Genomic DNA, 17,288 nt, shown 5'->3' with positions numbered 1-17,288 from the left:
TGTGCTGCTTTAAAAAAGTGATGGGAAAAGGGCAGAGTGTAGCAGTGTGATAAAAACATGAAGAAAAGATTATGAAACATTTGTGGGACCTCCCAAGAGCAAGTGATTTCACACTTACCTCAATAGGCACCCATGTGCGCACCGCACATGCGCACGCGCACGCGCACACGCACACACACAAACAGACAATGGTGAATTGCTGCAAGCATGACTCTGCATATTGGCCTAGGCAGACCAAAAAATGGATACTGCTTCTAGATTAAAAACAGTTTTGTCCAAGCTTTCCCCCAAAAAATGTTTAAAATGCACACACACACTCAAATTATACTAATGAAGAAAAAAACAATAACCCTATCTATATAGCACTCTTCATTTCTCTTTAAAAAAAAAATGTAAATATACACATCTTAATGACATATAAAACAAAATCAACATGTGGATGGTAAAGACATGGGTAAAACAGGAAGACTGATGCGACAAAGAAATTTCCAAAACATATGTACAAGACCCTGTTTTTCCTCATATTTCATATATTGTAATGCATGTTTAACAGCAGCAGTCGAGGATGTAGTTCCAGGCACCAGACTGCAGACATTGCTTCTGATCAAGGGAGCTGACTTCCCCCTTGCACCGATGTCACCAAATGACACTGGAAATACTAGTTTCCCGTGGTAAGAGGGGCAGGATTGCACTGTTTGTATGAGCCTCATCAGGATTCTGCTCTTGGTTAGTTTTTATCTGTGGTCTCTGTCCATTAATAAGTGTCATTGGGATATTGCAATAAGTATGCTGGTTACCTATTGAGGTAAGAGGCAGAGTGCCAGTAGGAGGTACGTCGTATTCATAGCTTTGATAATAGTGTTTCTGTCGCATCTGTGAATGATATGTGTTATGAAAAGTGGAACGCAAATCTGGGTGGGCAGTGGCAAGAGCAGTGGAGGTAGCAGTAGCCATTGAAATTGCTGAGACTGTCTGCAATTCCCCAAAGGGCCCCTGCTCACTAACATCTAAAACCTGCTCATGGGTAATAGGTTCTATCCTCTTAAAAGGCATTTCATACTGTAAACGTTTCCAGAATTTGGAATTCAACTTGTTGCATTTTGGTCCATGCCATTTAATGACAGTTAAAAGTTTGATGGTATGTTTCAGTGCCTCAACTTCCTGGTAGTTCATAATTCCTCGCAATTCACTGCACTCAATGAGGATCACTTTAATTTCTCCTGTAATGAGCATGTTCCTAAGTCTGGTTTCCAATTCAAAGATGCTCCAGCCTCTTCTGACCACATAATTTGGAGTCATGACAATTATCAGTCGCTTGCTTTGGTCTACACATCTTGCCACGTCTTCTATGTAGGCTGATAAGCAAAAGAGCAACACAAGATCAGAAAAAAAAAAAACCTATACCTGGACTGTGATCTGTAAGCAGATCTTAAATAAGTACTATTAATTTATGTCTTAAAAAGCATTCAATGTAAATTTGGAAAGAAGTATTCACATGTACATCTCTGTTCAGAGGTATTGTTCCTAGGTGAGAACCCATTCAGAATAGGAAGAAAATAGGAAGAGAAATAGCTCCCTCCATACCTATGTATAAAAACTGCTAGCAGAGTTGTCTTTTCCCCCCTTTCCAGGAAGCAAATAGAGAGCAACCTTCTCTGAATGAAGAATATAAGGAACTTTTCCTTTTTATTTCCTGGAAAGGGGAAATCAGTACTTCAGGTAAATTTAATTTAAAAAAAAAACACAAGGAAAGAACCACTGTTTCTACAATACATACTGTATTTGTTTTTATAGAATATGTCCTATACAGATTTTTAATTGCATGCAGATGGACCTATTTTTCCACTTTTGGAATATAACTCAGCTTAATGCAATCTAATTTCATCATTTCATCATTCCACTAATATGGCACGTTATATCTGTGCAAACTGCAAAGGCAAAAAGGACATCTTTATTTAACTGGAACTGTTGAAGTCTGTCTGATGTACACTTTCAGTGGGTGGTGTCTATGAGAAAATAAATTTTATCAAGGAAAGGTGAATTTGGTCTAAGTTGTCAATGGAAAAAGATGATTATAAAAAGATTGTCTAATAGCTTTATATTTAAGAGTAAAACAACTGATAAAAATTTGTGATGCTACAGTATATTGCTATTAATCCAAAGACATTTTCTCTTGTGTGCTATACTTTTTGGTAGTCTCCATCATTTCATTTAAGAGCCACAGTTGTGCATTTCATTTAAGAGTTGCAGTGTCGCAGTGGTTAGAATGCAGTACTGCAGGCTACTTCTGCTGATCACCAGCTGCCAGCAGTTTGGCAGTTCGTGTCTCAGCAGCTCAAGGTTGACTCAGCCTTCCATCCTTCCAAGGTCAGTAAAATGAGGACCCAGATTGTTGGGGGCAATATGCTGACTTTGTAAACCGCTTAGAGACAGCTGTAAAGCACTGTGAAGCGGTATATAAGTCTAAGTGCTATGCTATGCTATTTTAGGCTTCAAAGAAGTGTATTTCCACTTAATAAAGAATACAAATTAGGTTAAAGGATACAGATCTATTTATGGGGTGACATTTCAGCGAGCTTTTCATCTCCAGGGCATGTTTGTGGTAGTGGCAGGATAGGAAGCCATTTAAACACCATCTCGCACAATTTCTATATACTCTAGAACTATATTTATTTTATTTTATTTTATTTTATTTTATTTTATTTTATTTTATTTTATTTTATTTTATTTTATTTTATTTTATTTTATTTTATTCTATTCTATTCTATTTTATTTTATTATTTTATTTTATTTTATTTTATTTTATTTTATTTTATTTTATTTTATCTTATCTTATCTTATCTTATCTTATCTTATCTTATCTTATCTTATCTTATCTTATCTTATCTTATCTTATTTTATTTACTAGTCATATTTCTATGCCGCCCACTCTCCGAGGACTCTGGGCGGCTTACACCAAAGACAGCCGGTGAGATTTGATCCGCTGATCTGCTGAAGTAGCGGGTTGCTCCTGGTTCGTACCGGTTCGCAAGAACTGGTAGTAAAAAAATTTAATAGTTTGGAGAACCGGTAATAAGATTGGCTGGCCACGCCCCCGAACCGGTTCCCAGCCTGGTCGCCAGTCACTTACCCTGCCCACTCCCAATCTATTGCTGCCTCCTGAGTCCCAGCTGATGGCTAGAGGGAAAAAAACTGTTTAAACTCTTACCATGGGGCTTCAAAGGGCCACCCTACAGCTGATCAGTGTTAAAAGAAAACAAATGAGTAGACTGGTGCCTGCAAAAATAGAAAAAACAGTCCCTTTCAGCTTCAGCATAGGTTAATTAGCACAAGTTGATTAGATCGGCCTCCCGACTCTCAGCTAATTTGCTCTCAGCTGTTTTGCACAGGGCTCTGTTGCTAGCTGCAAAGAGTGCTGGAGCAGATTTTTTTTTCCTGTAGCTATGCTGAAAAAACAAAACTGAAAGTAAAGCAGGGTCTTTGCTGCAACGTGACAAAATGAGGCAGAGAGAGATTTCTTTTTCTTTTTCCTCACCAAAAAAGGTAGGTGCAAACAATGGAAAATTTAGGGCAAAAGAGGAGAGTTCAAGATTTTAAAACACAAAAGAAAAAAAGCTCTATTTAACTAGGGAATTGTAATAATTGAGATACTATTAATTGTGTATTGTGTTGAAAGCAGAAATGGTTAAATTGTGGTTTGGAAGAATATATGGAGGAAATTATTTGGTTTATTATTACTGGTAAATATAATTAATTGATTTGTAAGAAATTGGATTGCATAGAAATAATTGGAATATTCATGTTCATATTGATTAATATACAAAAATATAGTTATATAACTAATTGATTTATATTAAAATGTTGAATTTGTATTAAACAACTGTAATATTACATAATTAACCAATGTGAGGATGGATATAAAAATAGATGACAATGGGAAGGGGTATAATATAGAATAGAAGGGAAAAATTGAATTTGATTAAGATTAGAGATGAGGATGAAGAATAATATTGCTTTTTTAAAAAAAATAGATGAGGAATAAATATGGCAAAAAGGAAATATAGAAATTGTAAATTTAATTGAAATGACTAAGCACTGTTTAAATTTGTGAACTGGCCAAATATTTTGTTCAAAGAAAATACATTGTATGTTTGCATGTGTGTTTCTTATTATTGCTATTTATTCATATTTGTTCTCTTTTATTCTTTAAAGTTTAACAATTCATTCTTTATCTTAATATTTTTATATTTGCTTGGGGTTGGCTTTCTTCCCTTTCATCTTTTTTATTGTACAGCAATCTTTCTCCTCAAACCTACCACCTCTCTCTTTTCTTTCCTTCTTACTTTCTCTTTCCCCCCCCTCTTCTCCTCTCTACTTCCTCTTCCTTTCTCCTTCTCCTCCTCTCTTCCTCCCTCTCTTACCCTCACTCCTACTCTAATTTCCCTTTCCTTCCTTCCTCCCTTCTCTTCCTTCCCTCTCTCTCCTTCCTTCTTCCATCTCTCTTCTCCTTCCTTCATCCCTCTCTATTGCTGTATCCTTTTGTGCATATGGACTACTCAGAGGGCTGAAAAAGTTATTTTTGACTGGTCCTCGCACTTTTGACCAGTCCTCGAATTTACGACTGTCCTAACATTTTACGTTTTTTGCCCTATCTTATCACGATGGTGAAGTGAAGCAGTTGTGAAATGAGTGACATGGTTGTTAAGAATGCTGCATGGGCATAAATGTGAGGATGGTCATAAGTGTGAGGACCAGTCAAAAATGCGAGGACCTGTCAGAAATGACTTTTTTCAGCCCCCTGAGTAGTCCCTATACACATAGCCATGGCCACCCGGTCACATGACCAGCTAGCCACGCCCACCCAGTCACATGACCTCCAAGCCACACCCACAAAATAAGCCACGCCCACAGAACCGGTAGTAAAAAAATTAGAACCCATCCCTGAGCTGTAGTATTGCATTCTAACCACTGCACCACCTCGGCTCTTTTTAATCTAATTCTAGACTATATCTAGAATATATAGTCAGTTCTAGAAAACTGACAACTTAGTCTGATTTGTTTCTCCTGTTAGTTTTACTGCTGTTAAAAATATTTGGAAGATTTTATTCTTGTATGTGCAAGAAGATACAAGACAAAATTTTATATAGACACTTTTAGTTAGACTAAACACTTTTTAATTAGGCTATTAAGTTAGCTATGGTATCCAATGAATTTTTCAAAGAACATTTAATTTTGTTACTGTATATCTTATGTTAATAAAAGCTAGCTTATTATACATATAGAGTGCTTACTATTTTTAGTATTAGTACCATTGTAATTATTAATATGCTTTGATTACTTATCTTAATGTAATGTATAATAAACAGCATTAGTACAGTATCGCATTAAAATGTACCTAAACAGCACATTCTGAATGTGCTATGCAAAATGAGTGTATGTGCATATGTGTGTGTGTGTGTGTGTGTGTGTTTAAAAACTTACTTCCAGTTGGAATTAAATCTCTATCAGGAATGAATAGTTTGTACCCATAATGCTTTTCAAGCATATCTGGTAAGATCTCAAGAGCAAATCGTTCTTCTTCCCCAGTTTCCTGATTCCATTGGTCAGGATCCACTTTGGTATATGACAAATAGGCATCATAATCTTTGTTATCTGAAAATATAAAGGGACAGAGAAGAGAGACAGATGAAAAAGAAAATAGATTTTATTTCATACTGATTTTCCTCTTCCTATTTTATATGTCCATCAGTGGTGGGTTCCTCCCGGTTCGGCCCGGTTCTGCCGAGCCGGTAGCGGTGACGATATGACGTCACCGAACCAGTTCTGCTCCCCACCCCCTGCCCCCCCCACCCCCTCGCCCCCCTGCCCCCCACCCCCCACCTTATTCTTACCTTTTATTTGGCCCCACCCCCAATCTATTGCTGCCTCCTGAGTCCCAGCTGATGGCTAGAGGGAAAAAAACTGTTTAAACTCTTGCCGCGGGGCTTCAAAGGGCTGCCCTACAGCTGATCAGTGTTAAAAGAAAACAAATGAGTAGACCGGTGCCTGCAAAAATACATGAGTAGATCAGTGCTTGCAAAAATACATGAGTAGATCAGTGCCTGCAAAAATACATGAGAAGATCAGTGCTTGCAAAAATACATGAGTAGATCAGTACCTGCAAAAATAAATGGATAGATCGGTACAGCCTGGTAAACCAGTACCTCTGCTAAATCCTAAATAATTGTCACATGACCATCAAGCCACACCCACAAAATAAGCCACGCCCACAGAACCAGTAGTAAAAAAAAATTAGAACCCACCCCTGATGTCCATGTATATTATTCTGAAATATTTCTTATTTATTCTTCATCTTTTCTATTTGATCATATATTACTAAGTAGCTGCTTGTGCTCCATCTTCTCTTTAGTATTTTCATGATTACAAAAGCCATTTTACTAGATTCTCATTTCAAACTGAAAACTAGATTCCTTCTTCATTTCTCTACCTTATGAAATGTCTTCATAAGACATTTGCAATATTCATAGCAGCTTCAGCATTTTAATCTTACAAAGATCCTAATGTATGTTATTGCCTTGGGGCTTAAGAAATGCAGTCAAACAGACAATAATGAAAGTGACATGCCCATTATAAACTATGAGAAAAAAGAATTAATTTTCACAATATGCCTTGGAAACGTTCATAGGAGACATTCCAGAAATGTTTTTGTTTTTAAATAATACTGTATTTCCCCACAAATGTTTATAAAATAGAATGGACCTTCGAGGTCTCTTAGTTCAGCCCTCTGCTCAAGCAGGAGATCCTATACCATTTCAGACAAGTGGCTATTCAGTCTTTCTTAAAAACCTCCAGGGATGAAGCACCCACAACTTCTGAAGGCAAGCTGTTCCACTAGTTAATTGTTCTCACTGTTAGGAAGTTTCTCCTTAATTCCAGGTTGCATCTCTCCTAGATTAGTTTCCATCCATTGTTTCTTGTCCCGCCATCCAGTGCTTTGGAAAATAAGCTGACTCCCTCTTCTTTGTGGCAACCCCTCAAATACTGGAATACTGCTATCATGTCACGCCTAGACTTTCTTTTCTCTAGACTACCAAAGCCAAATCCTGCAGCTGTTCTTCAGACGTTTTAGTCTTCAGATCTTTAATCATCTTAGTTGTTCTTCTCTGCACTTTTTTCAAAGTCTCAATATCTTTTTTGTAGTGTGGTGACCAAAACTGAATGCAGTATTCCAAGTGTGGTCTTACTAAGGTTTTATAAAGTTGTATTAATACTTCATGTGAGTTTGTTCTAAGCCTCTGTTTATACAATCAAGCAGCTTTTTTGGCTGCTGCCACACACTGCTGGCTTATGTTTAAGTGATCGTCCACCAGGACTCCAAGATCCCTCTCACAGTTATTGTTTTTGAGCCAGGTTTCGCCTAATCTGTACTTGTAACTTTGATTTTTCCTGACTAGGTGTAAAACCTTGCCTTTCTCTACATTAAATTTCATGTGGTTGGATAGGGCCCATTGTTCAAGTCTGTCGAGATATTTATGGATCCTGAGCTTGTCTTCTGGGGTGTTGGCTATTGCTGCTAGCTTAGTGTCATCTGCAAATTTGATGAGTTTCCCTTCTATTCCCTCATCTGAGCTATTTTTGAAGATATTGAAGAGCACTGGGGCCTAAGACAGAACCTTGTGGTACCCCATTGCTTCCTTCCTTCATGTAAATGTAGTACCATTAAGGATTACTCATTGAATAAGTTTGTCAGCCAGTTACAAATTCATTTGGTTGTGATGGTGCCAATTTTCTAGTTTATCAAGAAGTAGGTTGTGTTCTACTTTGTCGAATACCTTACTAGGCCACTGCATTTCGCTGGTCTACTAATTTAGTCACTTTGTCAAAGAATGAAATAAGATTGGTTTGACAAGTTCTGTTTTTAAAAAACCTTGCTGGCTTCTAGTTATAACTTTATTTTATTTTTATTCGTCAAGCATATATTTTAAAACAGATACAAGTGTAAACATAATTATAAATAAGTCGGTAAAATGAGGACCCAGATTATGGGGGCAATAAGCTGACTTTGTATAAATATACAAAAGTATGAAGGCTATTGCTTAACGCATTGTAAGCCGTCCTGAGTCTCCGGAGAAAGGCGGCATATAAATCAAATTTAAAAAAAAATACGTGAAATGGATATGAATAAAAGAAATACATAAAGCCTACGAAAAGGAAAGAAAACATATACTGTACCTTTACAGGGAGAATACATGGGATGAGGGTGTGGCTAACTGATGAGGACTTATAAATCTGAAATAGATCTATCTTAGTCTCCTTAGTCTCCCAATGGGCAGCAGAGTGTTTACTGGCTGCCAGAAAAGGAAAAAAAAAGCCTAGAAACTAGTGGATTGTGATTTCACTGAACTAGGGCGGCATAAAAATCTGGTTTACGTAGGAAGAACCTGGCAAAAGAGAAATGCACATAAAGCCTATGAAAAGGAAAGAAAACACACACACACACACACACACACACACACACACACACACACACACACACATGTAGGTCTTTGGTTATTCAGGTTTTGTCCCGCATAAAATTGGATGCGGGACAAAACCCAAATAACCAAAGACCTACATACAAATAGCCGCGAAAACCTCAGAAAACAAATATATATATATATGTATAATAAATTCTGTGACAAGCTTTAAAATATTAAATAAAATAATAATAAATAATAAAAATATTAAATATTAAAATATTTTTCCAAATCTTCCATTACATTACAACTTGCAAAATATTACTGATGCATAAAAGATATACTCCACAAATAGTATAACATACCATTTTCAAAATGATAACTGTTAGATATTGACAGTTGCATAAGTTTTCTATCTGGTCCATTGTTTGAGCAGGAAGAATACTCAAACATGATTGGCTGAGCCCTCTGGCAGCTCCCTATATAAGGACAAGCTGTCAGAGAGGCTGGTTGCTGGATTGTACATAGTTGCTGAATAAAGAGCTGTTGTCTGAAGTCTGTCTCCAGTCTCTTTATTCTCCCAATTTAACACTGGTGACAAACGCGGTATTCGGAGAGGAGAACTGAAACAAAAAGAGTTGACAATGAACATCCATCCAGGTGGACTTTCGATCCAGCGAAAGAAAATTGGGACACTTATATGACCTGATTTGAGTGCTTCATGGAAGGAAATGATCTTCTGGGGTTGTCGGACAACCGGAAAAGGGCACTATTTCTCAGCCATTGCGGCCATGAGGTATTCAACATGGCAGAATTCCTGTCAGAACCAACCCCGGTACAATCTGTACCATGACAAGTTCTTCAGAATGTGCTGAAGACACACCACGCTCCGGCCCCATCAGAGATAGTATGTCGCTATGAATTTCGGCATTGAATGCAGAAAAACGGCAAGTCTATCAACCAATACATGGCAGCACTGCAAAAGGCCGCTGTCCACTGTGAATTCATAGACTCGAATGATATATTGCTGGACCAGCTCATCTGTGGGGTACAAGAACTCTGGTTACAATGAAGACTGCTGGCCAAGATGAACCTGATATTGCAGGCTGCCTTGGATGAGGCAAGGATCTCCAAATCCTCTAACAGAATGTCTGAATCATTCCAGAAGCTCACCACAGCCCCAGCGACAGTGAAAACCACAGCCACCGTGCATAAGGGGGACTACCAGGACAATGAATCCAAAGAAAACAAGGATGAGGTCTATCAGACTGATAGAAGAAGACCCCTGGAACATGACAGCAAAAAGCCATTTTGTGCCAGTTGCGGGGGTCAGCACCCACGAGCCTCCTGCTGATACCGGGATGCCATCTGCAGAAGGTGTGAATGGAAAGGGCACTTGGCTAGAGTCTGCCAGGCACCCCTGCCCAGCAGCCACTTAGATACCCCAAAGACTGCCCTGCCAGAGGTGCCAAAACCATATAAATGGGACTTGTGGAGGCCTAAGCGGGCAATTAACAAGAGTGCCAGACACCAACCAAACAAGAATCAGCCAAGCCAGCACACCATCTCAAAAGAAGCTAAGCGTGTCAATACAAATCAAAGGGTCACCATGTGAGATGGAGATAGACATGGGGTCCTCGGTGACCATCATATCATGGCAAGCATTGAAAAAGGCGGTACCAAGGTTCCAGAATGGTAGCTGACCCAGCAAAATTTAAAACTGAGCGACTACCAAGGAAACCAGATTCCTGTGTTGGACATTCAACATAAAGTATCACAAGTTCCAAGGAAGACTGTCCCTAATGGTCATCGACAAACCTGCTTGGACTAGACTGGTTCAGTGCTCTCGGACTGGGAGTTACTGGCATCAACACCATTACTAGAGCCACCGTGGATGACCTGATCCAGGAGTTCCAGGATGTCTTCAGCCCAGAGTTCAGCAAGTATGTGGGCAACCCCATATTGTTTAGCTTAGATCCTAGCATTGGCCCCATACGAATGAAACCGCGGAGGGTTCCATTTGCACTAACACCCAAAATTGACTTGGAACTTGACAAGTTAATCAAACAAGGCATCCTCAAACCCATCAACCATGCCAAATGGGAGACCCCCATAGTAACCCCCATAAAAGGGGATGGGTCTATGCTGATTATGAGTGCACAATCAATAAGGCACTTCAGCAAAGCGCCTACCCTGTACCAATCGTCCAGCACTTATTGCATTCCGTAGGCTCCAGAACCATCTTTGCAAAGTTAGACCTCATGCAGGTGTATCAGCAGCTTCCGGTAGATGGCGCTACTGCTGAGACTCAAACCATCGTAACACATAGGGGGGCATTTAAATGTCACCGCCAGCAGTTCGGGGTTAGCATTGCCCTGGGAATCTCTCAGAGCATCATGGAGTGACTCTTATTAAAAATCCCTGGGGTGGTGCCTTCCTTCGACGACGTGCTAATAACTGGCAGCACTGAGCAGCAGCTCTACTCCCAGTTACAGGAAGTGCTTACAAATTTCCGCTCTGCTGGACTTCACATCAAAGGCAGCAAATGCCAAATTGGAGTCCGGGAGGTTGAATTCTTGGGTTATAGAATCACTGGGGAGGGCATTCACCTGACTAAAAGCAAAATCTGAGCTATACAAGATACTACACCAAAGAATCAAACCAAGATGAAGGCGTTCCTAGGGTTGCTGAACTTCTACAGTGTTTTCCTCAAGAATAAGATTATGGTAGTCAAACCCCTCCACAAACTTTTGGCGAAGCGGTCCCCGTGGGTTTGGGGGCACAGAGAAGCTGCTGTGTTTCAGGCAGTCAAGCAGCTGCTTTCTGCTGACAGTTTCCTGAACCAGTATAATGACACATTGCCTATCGTGGTGGTTTGCGATGCTTCCCCCTTCAAGGTGAGGGAAGTTCTCAGCCACTGCCTCCCAAATGGAACCAAAGGCCCAATAGCATATTTCTCCAGGACACTGTCTAGCGCAGAGAGGAACTACAGCCAGCTTGCCGGGGTTAAGCGGTTCCATGAATACTTATTTGGGAGGGATTTTGAGTTGGTGACTGGCCACATGCCATTGCTGGGGCTTTTGGCTGGGGATCATCCAACTCCTGTGGCCATGTCCCCGAGATTAACACGGTGGGCCATTTTTCTCTTGGTTTACAGCTACAAACTCTCCCACCGGCCCGGAAAGACTATGGGGCATGCTGATGCCCTTAGCCATTGCCCTCTGCCTGAACTTTTGGATGATCCTACACTGGGTGACCCAGTTTTGCTTATTGACTGCCTTGATTCCGGACTTGTGACTTCTGCCGAAGTGGCCAAGCACTCGGCTAAAAACCCTATGTTTAAAACTATTTTGAACTGGGTGTGGAGGGGATGGACTAAAGGCCCAGTGGGTGTGGAATTTGCACTGTTTATTGCTAAGCAGCATGAACTATCTGCTCAAGGGGGGTGTTTGCTGTGGGGAGATCGGGTAATCATACCCCCCCTCCCAGTTTGTGAAATTCTATCCTAAGAGCATTACATGAGGGCCATCTGGGGATTGTCTGGATGAAAGCCCTAGCACGAAGCTTTGTATGGTGGCCCAAAATGGACCAGAAGATACAGGAGTGGGTACCTACATGCCAACTGTGCCAAGAGTCATGGCTGGCACACCGAAGGCACTTGCCCTGGAGTGGGAATGACCCCGATCCCCTTGGTCTAGAGTTCACATAGACTTTGCAGGGCCATTTCATGGCCAAACATTTCTCGTCATTTTAGATGCCTACTCTAAATGGCTAGAAATTATTTTATTTATTTATTTAAAAAATAATATTTATTGAAATTCCAACATTTATAAACACAATACAAAAATACAACACAAAAGAAAAAGAAAAGAAAAAAACATAGAAAAACAACATAACAAATTTTTTCCACTAATAACAGCTTTTCTATATCGGTATCTCTATCATAACGTACATATTTACAAAATTTCTAATTCTATATATCTCTATCTTAAATTACATCCTTATTTATATTTACAGTTACTTCTCTTCATAGATCAATTTCATATCCTATATTTCTTCAACAATTTTATCTTCTATATATATTTAACATATCTCTTATTTTTTCCGTCTCCTCTCAAGCCAAGAATACTATCTGTTCCAAATTTGATAGTACTTGGTTTCCTCCCTCTCCTTCATTTCCATGGACAATCTGTCCATTTCTGCACAATCATAGATTTTTTAAAATTATAATTTGGTCTGGAGGAATATCTGGTTGTTTCCAGTTCTGCACTAGGACAATTCTACTTGCAGTTAATATGTGTATTATTATATACTGTAGTTTTTTCTCTATTTTCCCTTCAGGAATGCCCAAGAGAAAAAGTTCCAGCTTCATCTCTATTTTCTGTTCTGTTATCACCTCCAGTCACTTTCTTATCTTACACCAGTATTTTCAGATTTTAGGGAAGGTCCACCATATGTGGTAGAATGTTCCTTGTTTATGATTGCACCTCCAGCATTCCGGCACCTGTTCAAGAACATCTTGGCCAATCTCACTGGTGGCAGATGCCATCCATAAAACATTTTATAGAGGTTCTCCTTGTAAGCAGCTGACATCGTTAGTTTGTAGTTTCTCTCCCACAATCTATCCCATTGCTCTAATTGAATATTATGACCAAATTTCTCATCCAACTAATCATTGACTCTTTTACCGTTTCTTCTTCCATTTTGAATTTTAACAAAAAATTATACATTTTGTAATCATTTTCCCCCCTGTTCCTAATAATATCTTGTCAAGTTCCAATTGTTCTGTATATATTGTTCCCGGTCTTTTTTGTATTTTGTTCTAATTTTCAGGTATGGCCACCAATCCATTTTTATCCTCTGATTTCTTAAGCCCTGCTCTGATTTTAAGTTTCCAAATTCATCTAAAAGTTCTGAGTATCTGACTACTTTGTTTATGTCCAACACATTGGGCTAAATTATGGCTTCCATTGTTGAAATCCAAACTGGAACTGGATCACAGCTCTGTTCCAAAAGGATGTAATTTGTATGTTTGGAAAAAAATAAAAAAGTTTTTTGCAAAAAAAAAAAAAAAAAAAGAACTTTCATATAGTTATATTGTCCCAAATATTTAACAAAGCATTTCACACTAGATGTCTCTGGAAGTATGTGTGGGTCTTGTTTTTTAGGGAAAGGGGAAAAAACTAGAAATTATTTTAATGGGCACAACCACTGCAGAGGCAGTAATTAAAGTGCTCCAGAAACTGTTCGCCACCCATGGCTTCCCCGATGTAGTTGTTTCAGATAACGACCCACAATTCACTGCCACCCAGTTTGAGGGGTTCTTGGCAGAACAGGGCATATGACATGACCTTTCAGCACCCTTTCATCCTGCTAGTAATGGTATGGTTGAAAGGATGGTAAGATCTGCCAAGGAGGCATTAGGGAGACTAGGGCCAGGTGATTGGCAAGGCAGGGTAGACAAATTCCTCCTGTACCAACATATAATGCCCGGTGCAACAACAGGGAGAAGCCCAGCCGAACTCCTCATGGGCTGCTGGCTCCAATCAGTACTGAACTGGCTTCACCCAAACTATGCTCCAGACACAATGAAAGAGCCAACCATCCACACCAGGTCCTTTAGCATCAGGCACCAGCTGTTCACAAAAAACTTTCTCAAGGGTTCCCTATGGCTACCAGGGAAAATAGAACAAATAACAGGGCCTAAATCATATGTGGTGAGGTTAGATGACGGGCAACATGGAGGCAGTACATAGATCAAATCTGCAGCCGCCTCTGCCCTACCGCTAACAACCATGAGAATGCCAAACTAAAATATACTCCCTCCTTAGCAGACTCAAGCCCGATGGAAACGGAGTATGCACCTGAAGAACCGGGAATCTAGCACAGCAAACTGGTTCCAGTTGAAACCAAGGCCCCACCCGAAAACTTCCAGGAGTTTCCACTGGCAGACCAAGAGGCAGCAGCAGGCACTACCTCTCAGGCCACTGCCACCACACCTACTGAGCTGCGCAGGTCCAAAAGAACCTGTAAACGCCCCACCTACTTGCGTGACTACATATGTAGATTGGATTGTTCCAACTGAGAAGGGAGGGGTGTTGATAGATATTAACAGTTGCATAGATTTTCTATCTGGTCCATTGTTTGAGTGGGAAGAATACTCAAACATGATTGACTGAGCCCTCTGTCAGCTCCCTATATAAGGGCAAGCTGTCAGAGAGGCTGGCTGCTGGATTGTATATAGTTGCTGAATAAACAGCTGTTGTCTGAAGCCTGTCTCCAGTCTCCTCATTCTCCCAACTTAACAATAACAACATTGTGTTGCAACTTTTATTTTTGCTGAATTTCATTTGTTAACTATGAGATTTGGCACTGATGGAGATACTAGATGAAATGTTATGGAATTAGCTTCAAACTGAATGATCTCTTGTCAAATATTTGCTCAATTACAATCAAATAACTTTAAAAATGCTTGATAATTCTCTTTTCTGTATGATTTACTATATTTATATTAAATTCTGCTAAGGCAATATTTATAAAAGAAAATTCTAAACATTCTCTTAGGAGTCAACATTGGTGATATAGAAGACTCATCTGAAACAGCCTAAAGTATGAAGATTTGAAATATTTTCTCTGTTCTGTGAGATATTTATCTGACTCATATACCCATGAGAATAAAAGAAACAGAATAAACAATAGCTAATGTCCAAAGAATCAAACATAGTGAAGTGGTATTTTATAAAGCTTACCATTTTGTTACATGCCATTCCCTGGGTTGGATACAGACGACAAACTAGACTGGTAATGGTGAATCTATGACACATGTATCATGTGACATGCCAAGACATTTTTGGTGACACAACCATTTTTTGTGACCCTTTGGAAGTTGTGCAAGGTGGCCCTGGTCTTGTGCAGCTTCTGAGGCTTCTGAAAAATCATGTGAGTATTCTCAAACAATTTTTGGAAACTTCAAAGGCCCTATGACAACATGGACCTAATGTGCAACTTTCAGAGTATTCAGAAATCTCTCCAGTCCCTCTGGAAGTCATGCAACAGGGCCCTGCTTTGCCTCTGTCTATGGAGTAGTTTTCTGCTCATTTTGGAGGCTGCAAGTGCATTCTCTGAAGTTTCCAGACCTTGTGCAATCCAGAGCTGCCTTGGATAGACATTTCAAAAAATATTTACAATTAAATAATCATTTATTTATTAAATAAAGAGAGCAACTGGGGAAGCAATGGTGGAGCTGAGTGGAGGGCTGAGTGGAGCAGACCAGACAGAAGAGCTGACCTGACCAGAAAGCTGCACAATAGGACAAGAGAGCTGACCAGAACGGGGACCAGGCTGAAAAGACTGGAGCACCGAAGGACAGAAAGGAGCTGGCAGAGAAAACAACAAAAGGCCGGAGCAGCAAACAAGGGAAGTGAAGGCAACAAACTATGCCTGAGGCAGGGAGGGAAGACCCTGGTAGAGAATAAAAATAAATACAGGACAGAAAATAACAGAAAAATAAATAGGCAAATAATAAGGACAAGAGTGGAAAATTAGAACTCAAGGAAGAATAGGATTAATAAAGATCAATCAAATAAATAAGGCAAATCAGTCCTAGTTTAAATCCCCAGAAATCCCAATTAAAGAATCTAAAATAGCAGAATTGGGAAAGAGTAAAACCACAGAGGCCTGATCCTACCTAAGTAGAATGTTTTTATAAAGAGTTAGATTAGTAACTTTGTGATGAGCTGTCTGGATAACCTTGGGTCATTCACTTCATATGGCTCTATTACATCCCACCAGTTTGTTCTGGCAATAAAACATACTTTAGGAGGAGAAACAGTGTTAGTCTTCTGATTCTTGGAAGAAAGCAATATTTAAATATCATAAGCAAAAGTAGTGCACATATGAACAACAATTGAAATGGCAGTTTGAGCCAGGGGCATATCTATGTTTTAGGCAGCATTTTAAAATCAGTTGTGAAACGGGGTGTTGGTCCTGCCTGATATGCCCCTTCTCGTTGAGTGGAGACAGCAGCCAGACGTGGGTTGTGCTCATTGGTCAGATGTGGGACTGAGCCTGTCAAATCCTTCTTAAATTCTGCCCCTGTTGCTAGGGCTCCCAGCTTTTGTCGAAGGAGGAAGAGCGGAGAACCCCTGGGAGTCACACCAAGATGAAAAGGTACGCCAAGTAGCCGAATAAATTCGGTCCGTTGATGACCGGCGAGATGCCTGGATAATACGGATTACTGAGGATGGGATGTGATCCTGCTGTAGAGCGTCCCGCTCAACTGCCAAGCAGTCATCTGAAGCCACTGAGACTCTGTATGCACAATCGCCCCTTGGCTGAGGCAGTCGGGAGTACATGGAATCCTCCAAGGAGGAGCCACTGACAAATTCATGAGGTCCGCAAACCACAACCTCCTCGGCCAATGTGGTGCCACCAGAATGATCTCCGCCTGTTCTAGAAGGAGCTTTCGAATTACCCTCAGGATGAGGGGAATCGGCGGAAAGGCATATAGTAGGCCGTGCGGCCAAGGGGAGCGCAGGGCATCCACAGCTTCCACCTGTTGAAAAGGAAAATGGGAGAAGAAACAGGTTAGCTTGGTATTGTGCTGGGAGGCAAATAGGTCTACTTGTGGCACTCCGAAGTGATCCGCCATCATTTGAAATAGGAGAGGGTGGAGGCTCCACTCTCCGTGATCTATCTTTTGGTGACTCAGCCAGTCCACCGTCACGTTCTGGTCTCCAGATATATGATCCGCCTTCAAGGATGCTAGATGGTGCTCTGCCCAAAGCCCCAGTCGTTTGGCCTCCCGCATCAGGGACCTGGACCTGGTGCCGC

General features: G+C 40.3%; 1 protein-coding gene across 1 annotated transcript in view; it reads right to left on the bottom strand.

Moving 5' to 3' along the window:
• Positions 1-636: 636 nt before the first annotated feature.
• The window catches only part of IL1RAPL1 (interleukin 1 receptor accessory protein like 1), a 924,197-nt gene continuing 907,545 nt past the window's right edge, over positions 637-17,288 (bottom strand). Inside the window, exons 8-9 of the mRNA XM_070944181.1 lie at positions 5,482-5,652; positions 637-1,355 (exon numbers count right to left, since the gene is read on the bottom strand). Coding sequence (XP_070800282.1) covers positions 637-1,355; positions 5,482-5,652 — 890 coding nt within the window. The remainder of the gene's footprint in view (positions 1,356-5,481; positions 5,653-17,288) is intronic.

This window comes from Pituophis catenifer, unplaced genomic scaffold, assembly GCF_029215685.1.
Source record: "Pituophis catenifer annectens isolate HBS135680 unplaced genomic scaffold, rPitCat1.0.hap2 SCAF_4, whole genome shotgun sequence".
Lineage (NCBI taxonomy): Eukaryota > Metazoa > Chordata > Lepidosauria > Squamata > Colubridae > Pituophis > Pituophis catenifer.
Note: the sequence above shows the minus strand (reverse complement) of the source record. Positions and strands in the feature narration are given on the sequence as shown.